Genomic DNA, 21,725 nt, shown 5'->3' on the forward strand with positions numbered 1-21,725 from the left:
TGCTAGTTCTAGGTCCCAAGAAACAAAGAGATCTGCTGTTGGATCTGACAGTTAATGTTGATGGTTGAACAGTCGTCTCAAATAAAACTGTGAAGGACCTTGGCGTTACTCTGGACCCTGATCTCTCTTTTGACGAACATATCAATAATATTTCAAGGCCAGCTTTTTTCCATCTTTGTAACATTTCAAAAATCTGAAACTTTATGTCCAAAAATGATGCAGAAAAGCAAATCCATGCTTTTGTCACTTCTAGATTAGACTACTGCAATGCTCTACTCTCCGGCTACCCGGATAAAGCACTAAATAAACTTCAGTTAGTGCTAAACACGGCTGCTAGAATCTTGACTAGAACCAAAGAATGTGATCATATTACTCCAATACAGCTACAGAGTTTAATGGCTGTGATAGGAGAAAACTGAGGATGGATCAACAACATTGTAGTTACTCCACAATACTAACCTAAATGACAGAGTGAAAAGAAGGAAGCCTGTACAGAATACAAATATTCCAAAACATGCATCCTGTTTGCAATAAGGCACTAAAGTAATACTGCAAAAAATGTGGCAAAGAAATGAACTTTGTGTCCTGAATACGAAGCGTTATGTTTTGGGCAAATCCAACACAATATCACTTAGTACCACTCAATATTTTCAAGCATAGTGGTCGCTGCTATGAAAAGCCAACTGACATTTCCTCCTGAGGTGCTGACCTGTTGCACCCTCTACAACCACTGTGATTATTATTTGAACCTGCTGGTCATCTATGAATGTTTGATCATCTTGAAGAACAATCTGGCCTTAAATGGCCGTGTACTCTTATAATCTCCACCCGGCACAGCCAGAAGAGGACTGGCCACCCCTCAGAGCCTGGTTCCTCTCTAGGTTTCTTCCTAGGTTCCTGCCTTTCTAGGGAGTTTTTCCTAGCCCCTGTGCTTCTACATCTGCATTGCTTGCAGGTTTTAGGCTGGGTTTCTGTATAAGCACTTTCTGACATCTGCTGATGTAAAAATGGCTTTATAAATACATTTGATTGATTGATTGATATTTGACTGATAATCATAAGAAACAAGATTCTATCAACTTCCTCATTCTCCGTCCCGTTGTCACATAGAGAGATCGCAGCGTTGAATCTGTCTCATTATGGCATCTGTGAGCGTCATTGAGACAGATACAACGCTGTGATCTGCTGGCTTCTCTACCGTCAGACTTCCAGCAATTGTGCTAAGCTAACGATATGCTAATTTCAATCATCTCCAAACTGCACGCAGACTTTAAAAAATGTATTCATGAGTTCGTCTGACTCTGGGTAAGTAGAAAAAACGACTTAAATCTTAAAAATGTCACAGTATCCCATAAAAAATGTATACACCATAACAGGGTCAATTTCAATTCAATAAATTGAAGGACGTTAAAGGGATAGTTAACTTTTTCAAAATGTATAGTCTAGATGGCTAACAAAAAATAACTATGGGGGTGATGGGGGAAATTAGTCAAAGTTCTGTTATGTTTGTGGCCAAATCCCCACAAGTTAATAGTGGCTATTTAAAAAACTCTAAATCATGGGATTACACTAACCTGCTGCTCTCTTCTCTTCCAGGTGGGCACAGAGTTCACCACCATCCTGTATAACTTCATGTGTAACTCCAGCTGTGTGGGAGGCATGAACCGTCGCCCCATCCTCATCATCATCACCCCCCAGTGTGTGATGATGACACAACCTTCAAAACTACAATGTCTTTCAGCATTATTACAGTAACTATTTATTGTGTAGTATATGGTACGGATCTATCTCAAACGTTTTAATTAAATTAATACAATCTTATCGAAAATACTCACAATTCAACAGTCTACATATGTTTGTGCTCTTCCAAAGCGTTAGATGTCGCTGTGAGACAGATTTGAACGTGTTTCTTCTTCTTCTTTTTGGCGAATCTCCCGCTCAAGATTCCGGGCTTCCCGGGCTTCCTGGCAACCGTCCTTCGATACGAACTGTGAAGGAAGCGAAGCGCTTCTGGCTCCTACATGACAATAACATGGAGCTGCGAGAGCCAACTTCTCCCGCGGACGAGGCAGATGTCAGCAGAGTAAGAAATGTTCATTTAGTTGTATTAGCTACAATAAACGTCAATCTTTGCGTGCGCGAAGTTGCAGCCACTGAGGTTATAAAATAACAGGGAGTTTAGCCGAGACAAAAGCGGAACAACCACTGATTAACGTTAGCTAGCCAGATAGCTAGCTACCAGTAACATGGCTAGCTTAGCTAACGTTAGCTACATAAGTGAGTACAGTCACATAAAACAAGAAGCACAGTGGGGTGTGGGTTTTCTACAGAAACATTGGGTAGGTTAGGTACATTGATTTGACCCATAAGACCTTCACATGTCTTACCTACTTTGCCCAAATCTTTTTTCCTAACCTCTCAAACCTATGTAGTTAGTAACGTGAAGTTACAGTAACAAGCAAACTAACTTATTTTCAGAGGTAGACTGGCTCTGACAGCCAAATACTCCCATCTAAACGTGAATCGATTCTCAATTGCGATTAGGTTCTAGAAACATAAAGCCCTTTACTTTCATATCACGTCAACATAAATTCACAAATGCAAAATATACACTTCCTGTATACTGTGTTAACCGGCTTTATCAAAGTTGCAGCCGAGAGTATTTTTCAGTGTACACGTTTCTGGTGGCCTTTTGTTACACATAAGTGTTCGGAGCATGCTAGACAGATGGCTAATTCGATCAGGTGGTCCCTCTGTCTTCCGTAAACATGCGGTGTAACATGGAGATATGGCCGTGCGGGAACACTAACCCTATAAATGTGTATCAGTGTAACCCGTTTTGTAATTTAATTTTTTAACACATTTTCGCCGATATGAAAGATAAGATAATGTAGAAATTGAGCAAGTTAAGTTGACTAAACTGCTTGGAGTAACCCTGAATTGTAAACTGTCATGGTCAAAACATATTGATACAACAGTAGCTAAGATGGTGAGAAGTCTGTCCATAGTAAAGCTCTGCTCTGCCTTCTTAACAGCACTATCAGCAAGGCAGGTCCTACAGGCCCTAGTTTTGTCGCACCTGGACTAATGTAAAATTAGTTTTAAAAAACAGATAAAAATACACCTTATGGAACAGCGGGGACTGTGAAGCAACACAAACATAGGAACAGACACATGCATACACACGATAACATACGCACTATACACACACGTACACATGGATTTTGTACTGTCAATATGTGGTAGTGGTGGAGTAGGGGCCTGAGGGCACACAGTGTGTTGTGACATCTGTGAATGTATTGTAATGTTTTTAAAATTGTATGAACTGGCTTAATTTTGCTGGACCCCAGGAAGAGTAGCCAGCTAATGGGGATCCATAATAAATACAAATACAAATTGCCACAAAGAGGGACTTAAAAAATGGCATTATAATGTATATTACTGCCTTCATTTAGCTGGACCCCAGGAAGAGTAGCTGCTGCCTTGACAGGAACTAATGTGAATCCATAATAAACCCCAGGAAGAGTAGCTGCTGCCTTGGCAGGAACTAATGGGGATCCATAATAAACCCCAGGAAGAGTAGTTGCTGCCTTGCCAGGAACTAATGGGGATCCATAATAAATCCCAGGAAGAGTAGCTGCTGCCTTGGCAGGAACTAATGGGGATCCATAATAAACCCCAGGAAGAGTAGCTGCTGCCTTGGCAGGAACTAATGTGGATCCATAATAAACCCCAGGAAGAGTAGCTGCTGCCTTGGCAAGAACTAATGTGGATCCATAATAAACCCCAGGAAGAGTAGCTTCCTAATGTGGATCCTTAATAAATACAAATACAGACCTTCTTGTGCTTCCAAAGAAGTACCGCAAGCGATGCATGTTAATGTTCAAATCGAGTGTTGGGGCTTTAAAAATAATAATAAAAAACTCCCCTACAGAATGACTCTAATGTGTAATGTAATGGAACTGAGAGTCATGATCAAGGGCTAGTTTACTAGCCAGTCAACATAACTAATTAGCTAGCTACAGGTTGCTGGGTCTGTCAACATAACTAATTAGCTAGCTACAGGTTGCTGTGTCTGTCAACATAACTAATTAGCTAGCTACAGGTTGCTGGGTCTGTCAACATAACTAATTAGCTAGCTTCAGGTTGCTGTGTCTGTCAACATAACTAATTAGCTAGCTTCAGGTTGCTGGGTCTGTCAACATAACTAATTAGCTAGCTACAGGTTGCTGTGTCTGTCAACATAACTAATTAGCTAGCTACAGGTTGCTGGGTCTGTCAACATAACTAATTAGCTAGCTACAGGTTGCTGTGTCTGTCAACATAACTAATTAGCTAGCAACAGGTTGCTGGGTCTGTCAACATAACTAATTAGCTAGCTACAGGTTGCTGGGTCTGTCAACATAACTAATTAGCTAGCTACAGGTTGCTGGGTCTGTCAACACAACTAATTAGCTAGCTTCAGGTTGCTGGGTCTGTCAACATAACTAATTAGCTAGTTACTGGGTCTGTCAACATAAGTAATTAGCTAGCTACAGGTTGCTGGGTCTGTCAACCCATAACTAATTAGCTAGCTACAGGTTGCTGGGTCTGTCAACCCATAACTAATTAGCTAGCTACAGGTTGCTTGGTCTGTCACAGAGTAGAAGTGAAATAATCCAGCTCCTGTCTATGATCTACAGTTAATAGCAACTAGCTATAGCTATGCAGATGTGCTAAAGCTCCTATGCTCAGGACATAGCCAGACTATCAACTGTTGTTTGAAGAGTTAGTGTTTTATTCTGTGATGTCCTGGTTTTATTGGTGTTTTATTTTTTCCATGTTTCAGAGGACTGAGTCATGGTTCCATCTCCCAACAGCAGAGGACAGGAATCAGTTCCTGGATCTTGGTAAGGCACCAGTCCACCCTGCTATGCTATGGAGGGTCAGTCTCAGCACACAGACACACTGTCAACATGACAAGGGACTGGCAACTCCAACAACTAGGTGACAGATCTTGCTCTTGGAGGCTAGCTGTCTGTCTGTCTGTCTGTCTGTCTGTCTGTCTGTCTGTCATAAAACAACCTTTCTGTTATGTTTTGTGACATGGGTCTCACAGATGAATGAATCACCAGAAGTGATAGAGATAACATTGTAATAAATTGAAAACTGCTTTACTGTATCTGCTATTTCATTATTTTTAATATGTTTACTTTTTTCATTAGAATTTCAGGACAGTCGTCTGTCACCTGCCCTTGCTCTGCTGCCAGAGTATGACTTCTCGGAGTACTCGCTCTTCCAACAAACAACAGACTTAGAGTTTGCCCCTTTAAGGTAGGTAGGCGCTTTGTTCATTTGTAAATGCAGAAATTACTCTAATGAATAAAGGTCACTATACCAGTATGAATAGTTTTTGAACAAACATCACTATATCATTAGCATGAAATAGATATTACACTTTCTCTGAGCATTTGTTAGCGCTTGCGGCCGCATATCTATCACTAAACTGTATGAAGACTAGCTGATTATTGAAAAGTAACCCAGGCTTGTGTTATGCATGTCTCCTGTTTGTCTTGTCAGGGGGTCTCCAGACGTGTCGGTAGCCTCTGAGAGGTTTCTGACACCCCAGGCCAAGGGTAGTATTGGTGTTGTCCAGCCGTCTGACCCTCACCGTGCCTCTCAGTCCCAGCATCCTCTGGCCTACACCTCCACCCTGTCTGAGGTCAGCTGATCTTTCTCTACCTGTAACCTTCATATAGTAACCGATGCTAGCTACTTCTTGTCCCTCATACTGTGCTAGCCTGCCAAATATAGCTAACACCACCAGATCACAGAGCTAAATGGAGCTAACACCACCAGATCACAGAGCTAAATGGAGCTAACACCACCAGATCACAGAGCTAAATATAGCTAACACCACCAGATCACAGAGCTAAATGGAGCTAACACCACCAGATCACAGAGCTAAATATAGCTAACACCACCATATCACAGAGCTAAATGGAGCTAACACCACCAGATCACAGAGCTAAATGGCGCTAACACCACCAGATCACAGAGCTAAATATAGCTAACACCACCATATCACAGAGCTAAATGGAGCTAACACCACCAGATCACAGAGCTAAATATAGCTAACACCACCATATCACAGAGCTAAATGGAGCTAACACCACCAGATCACAGAGCTAAATATAGCTAACACCACCAGATCACAGAGCTAAATGGAGCTAACACCACCATATCACATAGCTAAATGGAGCTAACACCACCATATCACATAGCTAAATGGAGCTAACACCACCATATCACAGAGCTAAATGTAGCTAACACCACCAGATCACAGAGCTAAATATAGCTAACACCACCAGATCACAGAGCTAAATATAGCTAACACCACCAGATCACAGAGCTAAATATAGCTAACACCACCAGATCACAGAGCTAAATGGAGCTAACACCACCATATCACAGAGCTAAATGGAGCTAACACCACCAGATCACAGAGCTAAATATAGCTAACACCACCATATCACAGAGCTAAATGGAGCTAACACCACCAGATCACAGAGCTAAATGGAGCTAACACCACCAGATAACATAGCTAAATGGAGCTAACACCACCATATCACAGAGCTAAATGTAGCTAACACCACCAGATCACAGAGCTAAATATAGCTAACACCACCAGATCACAGAGCTAAATATAGCTAACACCACCAGATCACAGAGCTAAATATAGCTAACACCACCAGATCACAGAGCTAAATGGAGCTAACACCACCAGATCACAGAGCTAAATATAGCTAACACCACCAGATCACAGAGCTAAATGTAGCTAACACCACCAGATCACAGAGCTAAATATAGCTAACACCACCATATCACAGAGCTAAATGGAGCTAACACCACCAGATCACAGAGCTAAATGGAGCTAACACCACCAGATAACATAGCTAAATGGAGCTAACACCACCATATCACAGAGCTAAATATAGCTAACACCACCATATCACAGAGCTAAATGGAGCTAACACCACCAGATCACAGAGCTAAATGGAGCTAACACCACCAGATCACAGAGCTAAATGGAGCTAACACCACCAGATCACAGCTAAATGGAGCTAACACCACCATATCACAGAGCTAAATGGAGCTAACACCACCATATCACAGAGCTAAATGGAGCTAACACCACCAGATCACAGAGCTAAATGGAGCTAACACCACCAGATCACAGAGCTAAATGGAGCTAACACCACCAGATCACAGAGCTAACACCACCAGATCACAGAGCTAAATGTCGCTAACACCACCAGATCACAGAGCTAAATGTCGCTAACACCACCAGATCACAGAGCAACACCACCAGATCACAGAGCTAAATGTAGCTAACACCACCAGATCACAGAGCTAACACCACCAGATCACAGAGCTAAATGGAGCTAACACCACCAGATCACAGAGCTAACACCACCAGATCACAGAGCTAAATGTAGCTAACACCACCAGAGGAAACAGAATAAACATTGTCTGGTGATCTTTAGCTCTGTGATCTGGTGATCTTTAGCTCTGTGATCTGGTGGTGTTAAATTGTTGAGTGGATCTGGTAGCAACAAGTCAATTATAATAATAATTTAGGGTTGTTTATATTTGTCCTGTACAAGTGTGTATTGGAAATGTGTTTCTTGCATATCCCAACTCCCCCTGGAACAATTAAGGTTAAGTGCCTTGCTGAAGGGCACAAGTGACAGATGTTACACCTTGTCGGCTCTGGGATTCAAACCAGCGACCTTTCAGTTACTGGCCCAACGCTCTAATCTCGAGGCTACCTGCTGCCCCAATTTGTGTCCATACCTGGTTTGTTTTGTGTTTGGTAAGGCGTATGCTTTCTGTTTCAGCACCCTCTGGGCCACACCTCCACCCTGTCTCAGTCAGAGGAGGGGGTCAGTTCCCTCTCCGAACACAGCCTGTCCCCTGGTGACGGGCTGGGACAACCAGAGGAGGACCGCTACCCAGCCACCGTCAGGGATGACGAGGGGCAGAAGACTCCTCGTTCTGGGGTACTGGTCGGGGGCAGGGAGGGGGAAAATCTATATTATATTATATATAGTATACTGTATATAGACTGTGTCAATTCCTCTGTCTGTATATTTTCTCTATTGCTGGCATTACCATATCACCAAGTAAAATTCTGTGTATATTTAAATGTCCTTGGCTAATAAATTCTGATTCTGATCACTAGACACGTACCAGTCTCCTTGACCCAGACAGACCTCTGGCTGTGCTCCCTGAAGACAACACGTCGTTCCTCAGCGGGGACATCCCTGCTAGAAAGCTGCTGGAGCTGCTCCAGAAGGACGTTGGCATGCCCAGCGGTACCAGCAGTGCTGTCTCCTCTGCCTCTGAGATCTCTCTCAACAGGGGAGAATCCAGGAGCGGCAGCTGTGTTTCCAAACCAGGTGGCTTGAGAGAAAAGAGGGATATTAGCCAAAGAGTGCAGCCTGACGTCTCACCTGAGCTGCAGCCCGACGTCTCACCTGAGCTGCAGCCCGACGTCTCACCTGAGCTGCAGCCCGACGTCTCACCTGAGCTGCAGCCCGACGTCTCACCTGAGCTGCAGCCCGACGTCTCACCTGAGCTGCAGCCACCAGTCACAGGGAGAAGAGAAGCCCCCCAGGGAGGAGCCTCCATCTCACCTGAGAAGAAGGAGAAACTCAAAAGTAAACAGTCTTCAAGGATGTCTGAGATTTCCAACATCACCATCCGTTCCCTGAGCAACCAGCCGGGTGACAGTAGCGATGCGCTCCGCAGGCGGCTCTGCTCGGAGCTAGAGAGGAGTCTCAGCCCTGGGCCCATACCCTCCTCCCACAGTGAAGTCAATACAGCTGACATCGTCACCAAGACACCTGACGTTTCAACCGCTGAGCCCTCCAAAGGGAGGTCGAGCGTGACCAGAGGGCTACTGGCCGCTGTGTTAGGATCTGGGGTCGGGCCCCAGTTCTCAGCAGGGTTCAGTGTGGAGCGAGGCCATAGGGAGAGGGCTCTCTGGTCCTCAGGGAACCAGACAGGGATAGAACCAGATGTCTCGTTCCTGGGCCTCCTACCCCAGCCCGTGTCCCAGTCCACCCCTGGGGTGTTCCTCCACGCTCCAGTCAGATCCAGCTCTAAGCCTCATCTAGGACAACTGTCTGCCCTCACCTTTAACATGGAGGCCTCTCAGCGCTCCCCAGGCTCCAGGGCCTCCTCCCAGCCCCAGCCTGATAGAGCCACCCCTGACCCAGACCCCCCTCTGCCTGCCAAAGAGACAGGAAGAAGTCACCATTCTCTCCCCAGTCTCAACTATCTACAGAAGGTTGATGCCTGGAAGGCCAACCAGAGCTCCAACCAGACGTCGTTCTATGACAACCTGTCTCTTCAGGGCTTCTCCTGGGTTTCTCCCAAGCAGGAGGCCAGCGATGCAGTCTCGGACTCTCTGACCCGTATGCTGACTCTTCCACAGCCGGGCAACCAGACCCTCAGCCTGTCTGTATCTGGACCCTCCTCCCCTACCAGAGGGGAGGCAGCAGGTAGCGGTCCCCCTGAGAGAGAGGACACAGCAGGGCCTGTAGGAGGGCCATCCCCCCTGGGCAGGTCTCAGTCCCACTCCTCCCTCAACACAGTGGTCACGTCTATCCAGAGAGCTCGGCAGGCACAGACAGAGGAGGAGACCGCTCCAGGCCAGCCCGGGGAGTTGGAGAGGAGCCAGGGAGGATCAGGGTCAGGCAGGGTTCAGTCGGGAGGTAGAGCTGGGCCTGAACAGCCCGGTGGTGCTCCAACCGAGCCCTTTGCCTTCATCAGCCTGGGACGCTTCAGTAACGTGTCATCAAACCGAGATGTCCTCTCCAGCTCCCAGGACAGTGGCCACAGTGGGCAGAACTTTGAGGCGTCCGTCAGGGCTGCTTCTTCTTCTGTGGTCAGTCTGGAGGTAGATAACTACGCCCCGTACTGGTCCTCCAAACCCTCCTCACCACACAAGGAGAGGGAGCTCAACATCGAAGAAAGGATTCCGGTAAGACTCATTTTACAACTTATGTGAGGAGGGATGGTGTCCAACGTCGGCTGCTCTGTTGATCACTCTGTTGTTGATAACACCATATCTATACAATAATATATTCTTATGGACTCATTGCATATGACTGTTGTTTTGATTCTGATCTGCAGATGTACCTCCACAACCTTGGGATCGACCAATCTCCTTCTACGATCCTCACTCCCTTTGGACCTCGAGGGCCAATCAGAGAGCCAGAGTTCTCTCCCACTGATCTGTGCACCATAAAGGGATCCACAGCCACTGGCACTCCAACCAAGAGCGCACAGCCTTCTGAAGGTAGGTAGGTAGGTAGGTAGGTAGGTAGGTAGGTAGGTAGGTAACCCATCCTAAAGGACATCCTTCTGAATTTATTCATACTATTTCATTCTTCCACAAGAGATAGTCGTGAAACAAATCTAGGGTTGCTACCCAAGCCGGCTGGTCGTTCGTTCTGTCGTTTCGGTTGCCAGAGACGAGACCCAGTCATTCAGTCTTTTTGTTCTGTATCTATGGACGAGACCCAGTCGTTCAGTCTTTTTGTTCTGTATCTATGGACGCGACCCAGTCGTTTGTTCTAAATGTTCCATTGCCATTTTGGCTGGCAACGTTCTCATCCCTTGCTTTCTGGCTAGCCAACTACGGCTAACTGACAGTCACGTCAAACAGTGCAGCCAGAATAACAATGAAGTAGCGGCATTTGTTTAAGCTGTTTTCTAGTGACATTTATTTGGATACATCCATAACAATGAGCTAATGATGCGCATTTTCACCTGGCATAGAAAATGTGCTGACTCATCAGGACACTGTTGTTCAGAGGAGCTAGCCAACAACACAGCTAACACAATCACTTCAAACGGAAGCTGGAAAGACTTCAAACTAGTTGCACTTCGTTTCATTTTACCTGTTTTCTATTGATAGTTCTTTGTATATATCCATACAAATTATGGTGATTCATGATTTCGTCTGGCTGAGAAAAGCTGTCTGCCTGTGTCTCCTCCCGACTCCCGACACGTTCATTACGATGGGACATCTGGAGATAGAATTTGAATGTTAAAACAATGTTGCAAATGTCGAAAACGAAATGTTAGTCTAAAAGAAATGTGAGATCAATGCTTTTTATAGTGGAGATCAAGTTTATAAATTGCCTGGCTGGGCTGATGAGACGGTGGATTTCGCAGTGAGACGGAACAGAGCAAATAGGCATTTTAACGTCATAGATTTAGCCGTCTGGAATGCGGTTTTAACCGATCAGCATTCAGGATTAGACCCACCCGTTGTATAATAAAGTAACATCCTCTCCTCTCCCGTGGTGTTCCCAGGCGACAGCCCTCATAAAGGAGAGTTCTCCAGGTCCAGCCTGCTGTCTGTGGCCTCAAGCGTGTCTCTACCTCTCAGTGTGGACAGCCTCCATCTCCATCCCATAAGGAGCCAGGCAGAGAAGACCTGGGGCTGCCTGTCCCCTTCTCCGGGCCCAGACAGAGACGGGTCACCCAGCCGGGCCAGGTCTCCGGGCCCAGACAGAGACGGGTCACCCAGCCGAACCAGGTCTCCGGGCCCAGACAGAGACGGGTCACCCAGCCGGGCCAGGTCTCCGGGCCCAGACAGAGACGGGTCACCCAGCCGGGCCAGTCTGAGGATGGCCCTCTGCCCCCTGGATGTCTCAGTTGAGGATACTGAGTTCCAGGACTCCCAGCAGGTCCCTCACTACCTCCAGCCCTCCTCCGCTGCACCACAGTCCGCCCAGCCCCAAGACCTTCACCGCAACCAGTTCCCTGTGCCAGAGTTCAATAAGCAAAAGTACCCTGGCTTGCTCCCGGAACTACAGTCCACTGAGCAACATCAGAGAGACAGCAGAGTTAATGTCTCTACCCAGGCTGCTATAGAGCTGACAGGGAGGATTGAATCCAGTGCTGACAGCTTATCTCAGTACAGAGACTGGGACAGACTATCTAGAGACAGGGACAGAGACAGCTTGTCTCAATACAAAGATGGAGACAGAGACAGTTTATACAGGGACAAAGACATGGACAGAGACAGAGACGGCTTGTCTCAGTACAGAGACATGGACAGAGACAGCTTGTCACAATACAGAGACATGGACAGAGACGGCTTGTCTGAGTACAGCGACATGGACAGAGACAGAGACAGCTTGTCTCAGTACAGAGACAGAGCGGTAGCATCCTGTCTCCAGGTTAACACCACCATGGATCGTAGTAATCCTGATGATTCCTTCGTAGGCTCCCAGACGCTGCAGGACATTAGGCGTCTGCTGGGCCGGGCTGAAAACATTGTGTCAGGTGGGTCCTCCTCCTCTGGCGGCTCCTCCCACCTCCTCCACTCTGACGACGACATCCTGCTCCTCTCTCTCAGGAGGAAGATGGAGGGATTCCAGGACTCCTCCTTCACCTCCTCCTCCTCTGCTGGGGCCGGGGTGGGGACCCCCAGGAGTCACTCCTCCCTGCTTTGGGCCCGTTCCTCCTCTGACTCCATGCTGCTGGCAGATAGGAAGAGAGACGGGGAGAGGGAGAGGGAGAGGGAGGGGGAGAGGGAGAGGGAGAGGGAGGGGGAGAGGGAGAGGGAGAGGGAGAGGGAGGGGGAGAGGGAGAGGGAGGGGGAGAGGGAGGGGGAGAGGGAGAGGGAGGGGGAGAGGGAGAGGGAGGGGGAGAGGGAGAGGAAGGGGGAGGGGGAGAGGGAGAGGGAGAGCTCTGCCTACAGCGGGGAAGGTCAAGTCAGGCTAACTAGAGAAGCAGAGCACCAGTCCACACAGGCCCTGAGCGGCCCACCCGCCAGAGAGGAGTCTGGGAGACTACCACAGGACAGAGAGCATTATGGGAGACCACAGGACAGTTCTGAAGACAGAGAGCATTATGGGAGACCACAGGACAGTTCTGAAGACAGAGAGCATTATGGGAGACCACAGGACAGTTCTGAAGACAGAGAGCATTATGGGAGACCACAGGACAGTTCTGAAGACAGAGAGCATTATGGGAGACCATCACAGGACAGCTCTGGCGGTAGCTCCACCTTCCTCCTGACCGAATCCGTGCGGAGGGCGGAGCCTGAGGGCTGCAGCGCCGGCCTCTCGGACACGGTGATTGGGCCTGTGCTGCTGTCTGTCATGCAGGTCAGCCAACCTGGTCCCTCATTGGGTGATGCTGGCGGTGGCAAGCTACAGCGGGCTCCAACAACAACAATGGGAGGAGGGAACACATTGGAGGGGTCTCCAGCAGAGAGAAGCTCTTCCTCCTCCTCCTCCTCCTCTTCGTCCTCCTGTCCCGGGGGCTCTGAGCAGGGGTGTGGAGGTCTGTCTGACCCTGCCCAACGTGGGGATCAGGGTGGGGACCAGGGTGGCGATGCGCTGAGTGATGGTGGCAGCAGTGGTAGTTCTCTAGCAGCCAGGGTAGCCAGGCTGCTGCGGAGTGAGTCCCCAGGCACAGAGGTGTCCCTGTCCAGCCGAGCCAGTACCGCCACCGCAGACCTGGAGGAAAGCAGGGCCAGAGGTCAGTAACTAGACACTACCAAGGCTTCATTCTATAGTGCACTACTTTCCACCAGGGCCTATTGGGGCTCTGAGCAAAGGTAGTGCACTATGTAGGGAATAGGGTTTCATTTGGGACAGTACCTACCTAGGGTCTGCTTACCACCGGTATGGGGTAGGGATTAACACCGGTAACCGGGATCCCGGGACTGTCCCGGGAACGCTCTTCACATTTCCACCCCCAAAAAAAATTTCTGACAAGATATGAGAAATTACAACGTTTTCCCCAATGTGACACTAATGCAGTTCCACAAAATACACAACATGAGCAGTAGCAGGTTGGCAAAAAAACTAAAATGGCGCAATGAGGCGAGATGAGGAAACAGCCATTGGGTCTAGAAAAAGCCCAGAGAGGAAAACTCACCTTTAATTTACCTTTAGATGAGCATTTCAGCACCGTTTTGATTGGGACAGCACCATCGCGTGGGGGACTCGTCTAGATAAATCAATCAATCAGTGTCAGATTTTTTTTTCTTCTCTCCACTGAATCTCCGTTTGGATATTTGGTAACGATTAGGCTGGGGAAATGTTAGCTAGTTGACCGGGGGCAGCTCTAGCAAGGCAGAAATGTGACGAACTGACGTGTTGGAAAGGTGGCATCCTATGATGGTGCCACGTTGAAAGTCACTGAGCTCTTCAGTAAGGGTCATTCTACCTGCCAATGTTTGTCTATGGAGATTGCACGGCTGTGTGCTCGATTTTATACACCTGTCAGCAACGGGTGTGGCTGAAATAGAATCCACTAATTTGAAGCGGTGTCCACATACCTTTGTATATATATAGGGTATATGCTGATCAGTTATTAAAGTGGATTTTGCTCTTCAGCCTGTCCTACTCCCGACCAAAAAGCCTGTGACTTGTCTGATAATCAATCAATGTGATTTTGTTTTACTGAATCTCTGTCTATATATTTGGTTAATTGATATCTGGTGGAAGTGGAAGTGGAAGATCATTTATTTGTTTGCTCATGTAGCCTAAATCAAGAGTATTATGTATCTCATTGACTCACGTAGGAGCCTTTTATATAGAGCCTAGGCTATTTTCCCATCGTCCCAATCCCACTAAAACCCCAAATCCTGACTCCTGTCTCGCGTGAAGATTCCTGACTTTATTCTGTAATCCATAGGGTTGCGTGATCAAATCTCGCCTACGCGTGTCATAATTCCTCTGTAACATTTCCCCCGCTTCTCTGCGCTGTCTCGTATTGCTGCCCACTGTTAAGCAGTGGTGGAAAGTACTTAAGTAAAAATACTTTTTTGGGGTATCTGTACTTTTACTATTTATATTTTTGACAACTTTTACTTCACTACATTCCTAAAGAAAATTGTGTACTTTTTACTCCATACATTTTCCTTGACACCCAAAAGTACTTGTTACATTTTGAATGCTTAGCAGGACAGGAAAATGGTCTAATTCATACACTTATCAAGAGAACATCCCTGGTCATCCCTACTGCCTCTGATCTGGCGAACTCACTAAACACACATGCTTCGTTTGGGGAAGTTTGGGGAAGGACCTTTCCTGTTTCAGCATGACAATGCCCCCTGTGCACAAAGTGAGGTCCATACAGAAATGGTTTGTCGAGATCTGTGTGGAAGAACTTGACTGGCCTGCACAGAGCCCTGACCTCAACCCCATCCAACACCTTTGGGTTGAATTGGAACGCCGACTGCGAGCCAGGCCTAATCGCCCAACATCAGTGCCCGACCTCACTAATGCTCATGTGGCTTAATGGAAGCAAGTCCACGCAGCAATGTTCCAACATCTAGTGGAAAGCCTTCCCAGAAGAGTGGAGGCTGTTATAGCAGCAAAGGGGGGGACCAACAGGAGAACCCTGGCATAGTGACCTTATCTTGGGTTTTAAACGCTTTAAAATGGGCACTGGATAAGAGCGTCTGCTAAATGACTAAAATGTAATGTAAATGCACTTCCGATTTTCGCTGTATTTCCCGGGACACTGCATAAATATGAATTATTCCCGGGATCGAAACTTGGTAGATTTTTTTTAAAGCTAATTTAAAGATCAGCCCCCCAGGTTATAACATAACGTTTGCTGTTTGTTCCCAACTTGCCCTGATTGTGTCAACCCCAGAGTGGCTGAGGCTGAAGGTGTCGGGGCAGCAGTGTGAACCTCTGGAGATGAACGCGGAGGACAGACAACGCATAGAAGAGATCAAGAGAGAGATTCTCTTTAAACACCCACTAAAGGTACTATCATAGTCACTCCTACTCAATACCAAACACCCACTAAAGGTACTATCATAGTCACTCCTACTCAATACCAAACACCCACTAAAGGTACTATCATAGTCACTCCTACTCAATACCAAACACCCACTAAAGGTACTATCATAGTCACTCCTACTCAATACCAAACACCCACTAAAGGTACTATCATAGTCACTCCTACTCAATACCAAACACCCACTAAAGGTACTATCATAGTCACTCCTACTCAATACCAAACACCCACTAAAGGTACTATCATAGTCACTCCTACTCAATACCAAACACCCACTAAAGGTACTATCATAGTCACTCCTACTCAATACCAAACACCCACTAAAGGTACTATCATAGTCACTCCTACTCAATACCAAACACCCACTAAAGGTACTATCAGAATCACTCCTCAACACCAAACGTATAGGCAAGGCTCAACTTCCTCACTCTCCGTTTTTTTTAAACCATGTGAATGTTGTCTTATTTGGATGCCAGCCTCCTCTCCTTGGACTGCCCAGGTGTGGTGGGTAAGGTAACTAACTGTGAGGTGTATCAGTCTCAGGCATGGCATGGTGTGACGTTCCAAGAAATCTGTTTACAAACCTGTTACACCAACTATCCTATCCTAGCATCTAAGCAGTTTCCTGCTATTGTATACTAGACGTTTCACCATGTTGTTGTAGTCCTGAACTAGCTCGCCTGTGTGCTAGCTCTGGAATAGATCAAACACATGGAATGGCTGGGGGTGGTGGTGTTCCAAGAATGCTGTTCTACAAACCTGTTACGCCGACTGTATTTGCTAGGGTTGAACATTTTTTGGTAACTGAATTTTTTTTCTCCCAGGTTTTCTAGAAATCCAAGTTGTAGCATTCCCAGATTTCCTGCTTATTCCCTCCTAATTCCAGGAATATTCCAACCAGGATTTCTAGAAAACCAGGGATTTTGGGTAAACATACCGGAATTTTGCAACCCTAATCTAAGCAGTTTGCTACTATTGCTTCTCTCCATTATGAGATGGAAGACGGCGCCGTGCTGTCTGGCTGCCGTCTTGCTAGCTCCAACCGACTTTGCTATTTTGTGATTCTTTTGACGTGTATCTTTACTTTTTTTTTGTTGCACAAAATGTATCGGCTATCATTTCTTATGATCTGCAATGACTTTTGAACATCAGATCAGCAGTTATTAACCTCAATTCCGACTTCGACTCATCTGCCCTGGGCTCTTTGTGTAATTCCGACGCAATTTTCGTGCTACGCAAGAGGAAATGCTGGCTAAAAAGAAGCAGGAAATGGGGGAACCCTGGCGAGATTAAGACGACGGGGAAAGCAGCCACCAATTACCTCCTCTCTTTTTGGAATGGAGGTAAAGGGTAAGAGCTGCTTATTGACACACTGCTCGCTGAACCCGGGAGCCAGCCGCACCAACGTGTCGGGAGAAAACACCGTACAACTGGCGACCGTGTCAGCGTGCATGCGCCCGGCCCGCCACAGGAGTTGCTAGAGTGCGATGGGACAAGGACATCCCGGGCCGACCAAACCCTCCCGTAACCCGGACGACGCTGGGCCAAACCCTCCCCTAACCCGGACGACACTGGGCCAAACCCTCCCCTAACTCGGACCACGCTGGGCCAAACCCTCCCCTAACCCTGACGACGCTGGGCCAAACCCTCCCCTAACTCGGACCACGCTGGGCCAAACCCTCCCCTAACCCGGACGACGCTGGGCCAAACCCTCCCCTAACCCGGACGACGCTGGGCCAAACCCTCCCCTAACCCGGACGACACTGGGCCAAACCCTCCCCTAACCCGGACGACGCTGGGCCAAACCCTCCCCTAACCTGGACGACACTGGGCCAAACCCTCCCCTAACCTGGACGACACTGGGCCAAACCCTCCCCTAACCCGGCCAAACCCTCCCCTAACCCGGACGACGCTGGGCCAAACCCTCCCCTAACCCGGACGACACTGGGCCAAACCCTCCCCTAACCCGGACGACACTGGGCCAAACCCTCCCCTAACCCGGCCAAACCCTCCCCTAACCTGGACGATGCTGGGAAAATTGTGCGTCGCTTCATGGATCTCCTGGTCGCGGCCGGCTGCGACACAGCCCGGGATCGAACCCGGATCTGTAGTGACGCCTCAAGCACTGCAGTGCCTTGGACCGCTGCGCGACTCTGAAGGCTCTTACCTCCATTCTATTGGCCAATCACTTGATAATAAGATGGATGACCTCCGACCACGGATTTGCTACCAACGGGACTCTTGTAACTGTAATATTCTCTTCGGACAAGAAACCCCTCATGGCTATCCAACTCGATGGATTCCCCATTCACCGAGCAGACAGGACATTGGATTCACGGAAATCAAGAGGGGGAGGGGTATGTCTCTTCATCAACAGCAAATGGGATGCTGACTCTAGTGCAGTGGAAGTCTCCACCCAGTGTTCACCCGTCTTGGAATACCTGATGGTCAAATGCCGACCCTTCTACCTCCCGAGAGAGTTTTCATCTGTTATCGTGACTGCTGTGTACATTCCACCTCAGGACAACCACAACAAGCTGGAACTTAACCAACTGTACGAGGCTATGAACAAGCAGGAAACCATGCACCCGGAGGCTGCTTTCCTTGTTGCCGGTGATTTTAATTCCGACAAGTAATGACGCCCGACTTCCATCAACACGTCTCCTTCGCCTTCCATCAACACGTCTCCTTCGCCTTCCATCAACACGTCTCCTTCGCCTTCCATCAACACGTCTCCTTCGCCTTCCATCAACACGTCTCCTTCGCCTTCCATCAACACGTCTCCTTCGCCTTCCATCAACACGTCTCCTTCGCCACTAGGGGCGATAAAGACCCCTGTTACTCTACCCCACACGAAAGCATTAAAGGCACTCCCATATCCGCCCCCCCCCTTCGGCAAATCAGATCATGACTCTATACTCCTGATTCCTGTCTACAAGTAGAAGAAGCTCAAACAGGAAGTACCCGTGATGCGCTCCATTGAGAAATGGTCCTCCGAATCGGAGGCTATGCCACAGGACTGCTTTTCGAGGTCTGACTAGAATATGTTCCGGGACTCCGTCGATAGCGTCGACGAGCTTAACCACCTCTTTCACCGTCTTCATTAGGGAATGCTTCGCCGATGTTGTCCCCACAGTGAAGGTTTGCTGCTTCTCCAATCAAAAGCCCCGGATTAACACCGAAGCTAAATGACAGGGCTATCGCAGCCAACCCAGAGGCTTCGGCTGAGGACAGGAACAGCTACAGGAAGTCCCACTACGACCTCCGCAGAGCCATTAGACACCAAAAGCACAATATAGGAACAAGGTGGAATCCTACTACACAGGCTCCGACGCCCGCTGCATGTGGCAGGTGCTACAGTCCATTACGGATTACAGAGGAAGACCCAGCCGTGATCTGCCCAACGATGCCTCTCTACCAGAGGGACTCAACGTGCTCTACCAGGCTCCTGAACAGCTTTCATCCCCAAGCCATAAGACTGCCAAATAGTTCACAAAATGGCTACAGGGACTATCTGCATTAACTTCTGTTTTATCCTGCATTGACTTCTGTTTTATCCTGCATTGACTTCTGTTTTATCCTGCATTAACTTCTGTTTTATCCTGCATTAACTTCTGTTTTATCCTGCATTGACTTCTACTTTACATTTTTGCTCTGGCTATGCACACTACACACACTCACACACACTCACACACTCACACACACTGACACTCCAACACATACTGACTCACACACACTCACACACACACTCACACTGACACTCCAACACATACTGACTCACACACACTCACACACACACTCACACTGACACTCCAACACATACTGACTCACACACTCACACACACTCGCTCACACTGACACTCCAACACATACTGACTCACACACACTCACACACACACTCACACACACTCACACACTCACACACACTCGCTCACACTGACACTCCAACACATACTGACTCACACACACTCACTCACACACACTCACACACTCACACACTCACACACACTCGCTCACACTGACACTCCAACACATACTGACTCACACACTCAACACACTCGCTCACACTGACACTCCAACACATACTGACTCACACACTCACACACACTCGCTCACACTGACACTCCAACACATACTGACTCACACACTCACACACACTCGCTCACACTGACACTCCAACACATACTGACTCACACACTCACACACACTCGCTCACACTGACACTCCAACACATACTGACTCGCACACACTCACACACACACTCACACACACTTACACTCTCACTCACACTCACACTAACACCTACACTCACACACACACACACACACACACACACACACACACACACACACACATACAATCATCATATTTGCTGCTGCTACTCTGTTTATCATATATATTGATGCCTAGTCACCTTACCCCTATAAAATCTACCCCTACACCTACCACTCCAGTATCCCTGCACATTGTAAATATGGTATTGGATCACTGATATTGGATCACTGATATTGATCACTGCGTTGCTGAAAGGCCTTTCACTGTACTAGTGCTACTACTACTTGTGCGCGTGATCAATAACTAAACTTGAAAGTTGATCTCATGCCCCCTCTACAGTAGAAGGCAGCATGGAGATGGTAGTGATGGGAGGGTTGGGAGGGTTGGGAGGGATGGATGGGAGGGTTGGGAGGGATGGATGGGAGGGTTGGGAGGGATGGATGGGATGGATGGGAGGGTTGGGAGGGATGGGAGGGATGGGAGGGCTGGGAGGGATGGGAGGGCTGGGAGGGATGGGAGGGATGGGAGGGATGGGAGGGTTGGGAGGGCTGGGAGGGTTGGGAGGGATGGGAGGGTTGGGAGGGTTGTGGTGTTTTGGGGCATGTGTCCCATGCTGTTGAGTGGTGGGGTGTGTGTAGCCAAGCCTACTACAGATCTTTTCCTTTCTAGTTTGATCGTGGTTGAATTCCTAAAAGCAGTCAGGTGGTCCAGTCTTGGATTTGGGTGAAATGTTTAATAAGAGTTAACGTCTGGTCAGTTGAACCTGGTTATTTCTGGTCAGTTGAAACGGGTTCTTTCTGGTCAGTTGAAACTGGTTCTTTCTGGTCAGTTGAAACTGGTTCTTTCTGGTCAGTTGAAACTGGTTCTTTCTGGTCAGTTGAAACTGGTTCTTTCTGGTCAGTTGAAACTGGTTCTTTCTGGTCAGTTGAAACTGGTTCTTTCTCCTTGTTCAGAGCCAGAGGAGCGTGGACACAGACAGCAGTACTGCGTCCAGCCTTGTAGGTCCAGGGGGCCAGCCTCCCACCCTACCCCAGCCTCCCTCCCAACCCCAGCCTCCCTCCCAACCCCAGCCTCCCTCCCTACCCCAGCCTCCCACCCTACCCCAGCCTCCCTCCCTACCCCAGCCTCCCTCCCAACCCCAGCCTCCCTCCCAACCCCAGCCTCCCTCCCTACCCCAGGCTGAGGAGCAGTTCAGTGTGGAGCAGCAGCAGAGGTTCAGGGCCCTGAGGGCAGCAGAGGACCGTCTGTCCCACCAGCTACAGCAGCTGAGCAGGAAGCCGTTTGACTCCAGTGTTGAGCTGCGTACCCCTCTAAGGCAGGACCTAGAGGCGCAGGTCAGACAGATCGCCCTCAGAGAGGGGTTATCCGTCCTCCCTAGACCCCACCCAGCTCAGGCTCCACCCCTCACCTCCATCACCATTGCCACCTCCCGCCACTCCCCCTTCTCCCCCCTCCACCCCCTCCCCAAGCCTCTACAGGTGTCTCAGTTCATCTTAGAAGGGGTCTCCGAGCCCACGGCGCAGGGGTGGCTGCCTCAGACACAGCCCCGGCAGCAGGAGAGGGAGGGCACCACCACCTCAACACACTGCTCCACGTCCACAGACCCAACCACCATGACT

General features: G+C 48.3%; 1 protein-coding gene across 1 annotated transcript; it reads left to right on the plus strand.

Annotated features, from left to right (window-relative positions):
• Positions 1 to 1,139: 1,139 nt before the first annotated feature.
• Positions 1,140 to 21,723, plus strand: LOC311118726 (uncharacterized protein; the record flags this gene model as incomplete). Its single annotated transcript, XM_084193508.1, has 14 exons — positions 1,140 to 1,148; positions 1,597 to 1,699; positions 1,944 to 2,083; positions 4,829 to 4,889; positions 5,205 to 5,313; positions 5,560 to 5,701; positions 7,881 to 8,042; positions 8,225 to 10,030; positions 10,183 to 10,348; positions 11,371 to 12,544; positions 12,767 to 13,551; positions 15,682 to 15,797; positions 21,060 to 21,608; positions 21,709 to 21,723. 14 exons carry the CDS (start codon positions 1,140 to 1,142, stop codon positions 21,721 to 21,723), a joined length of 5,337 nt encoding a protein of 1,778 aa, XP_084049634.1.
• Between the last annotated feature and the right edge of the window lie 2 nt (positions 21,724 to 21,725).

Source organism: Coregonus lavaretus (assembly GCF_964263955.1).
Source record: "Coregonus lavaretus genome assembly, contig: HAP1_SCAFFOLD_1410, whole genome shotgun sequence".
Lineage (NCBI taxonomy): Eukaryota > Metazoa > Chordata > Actinopteri > Salmoniformes > Salmonidae > Coregonus > Coregonus lavaretus.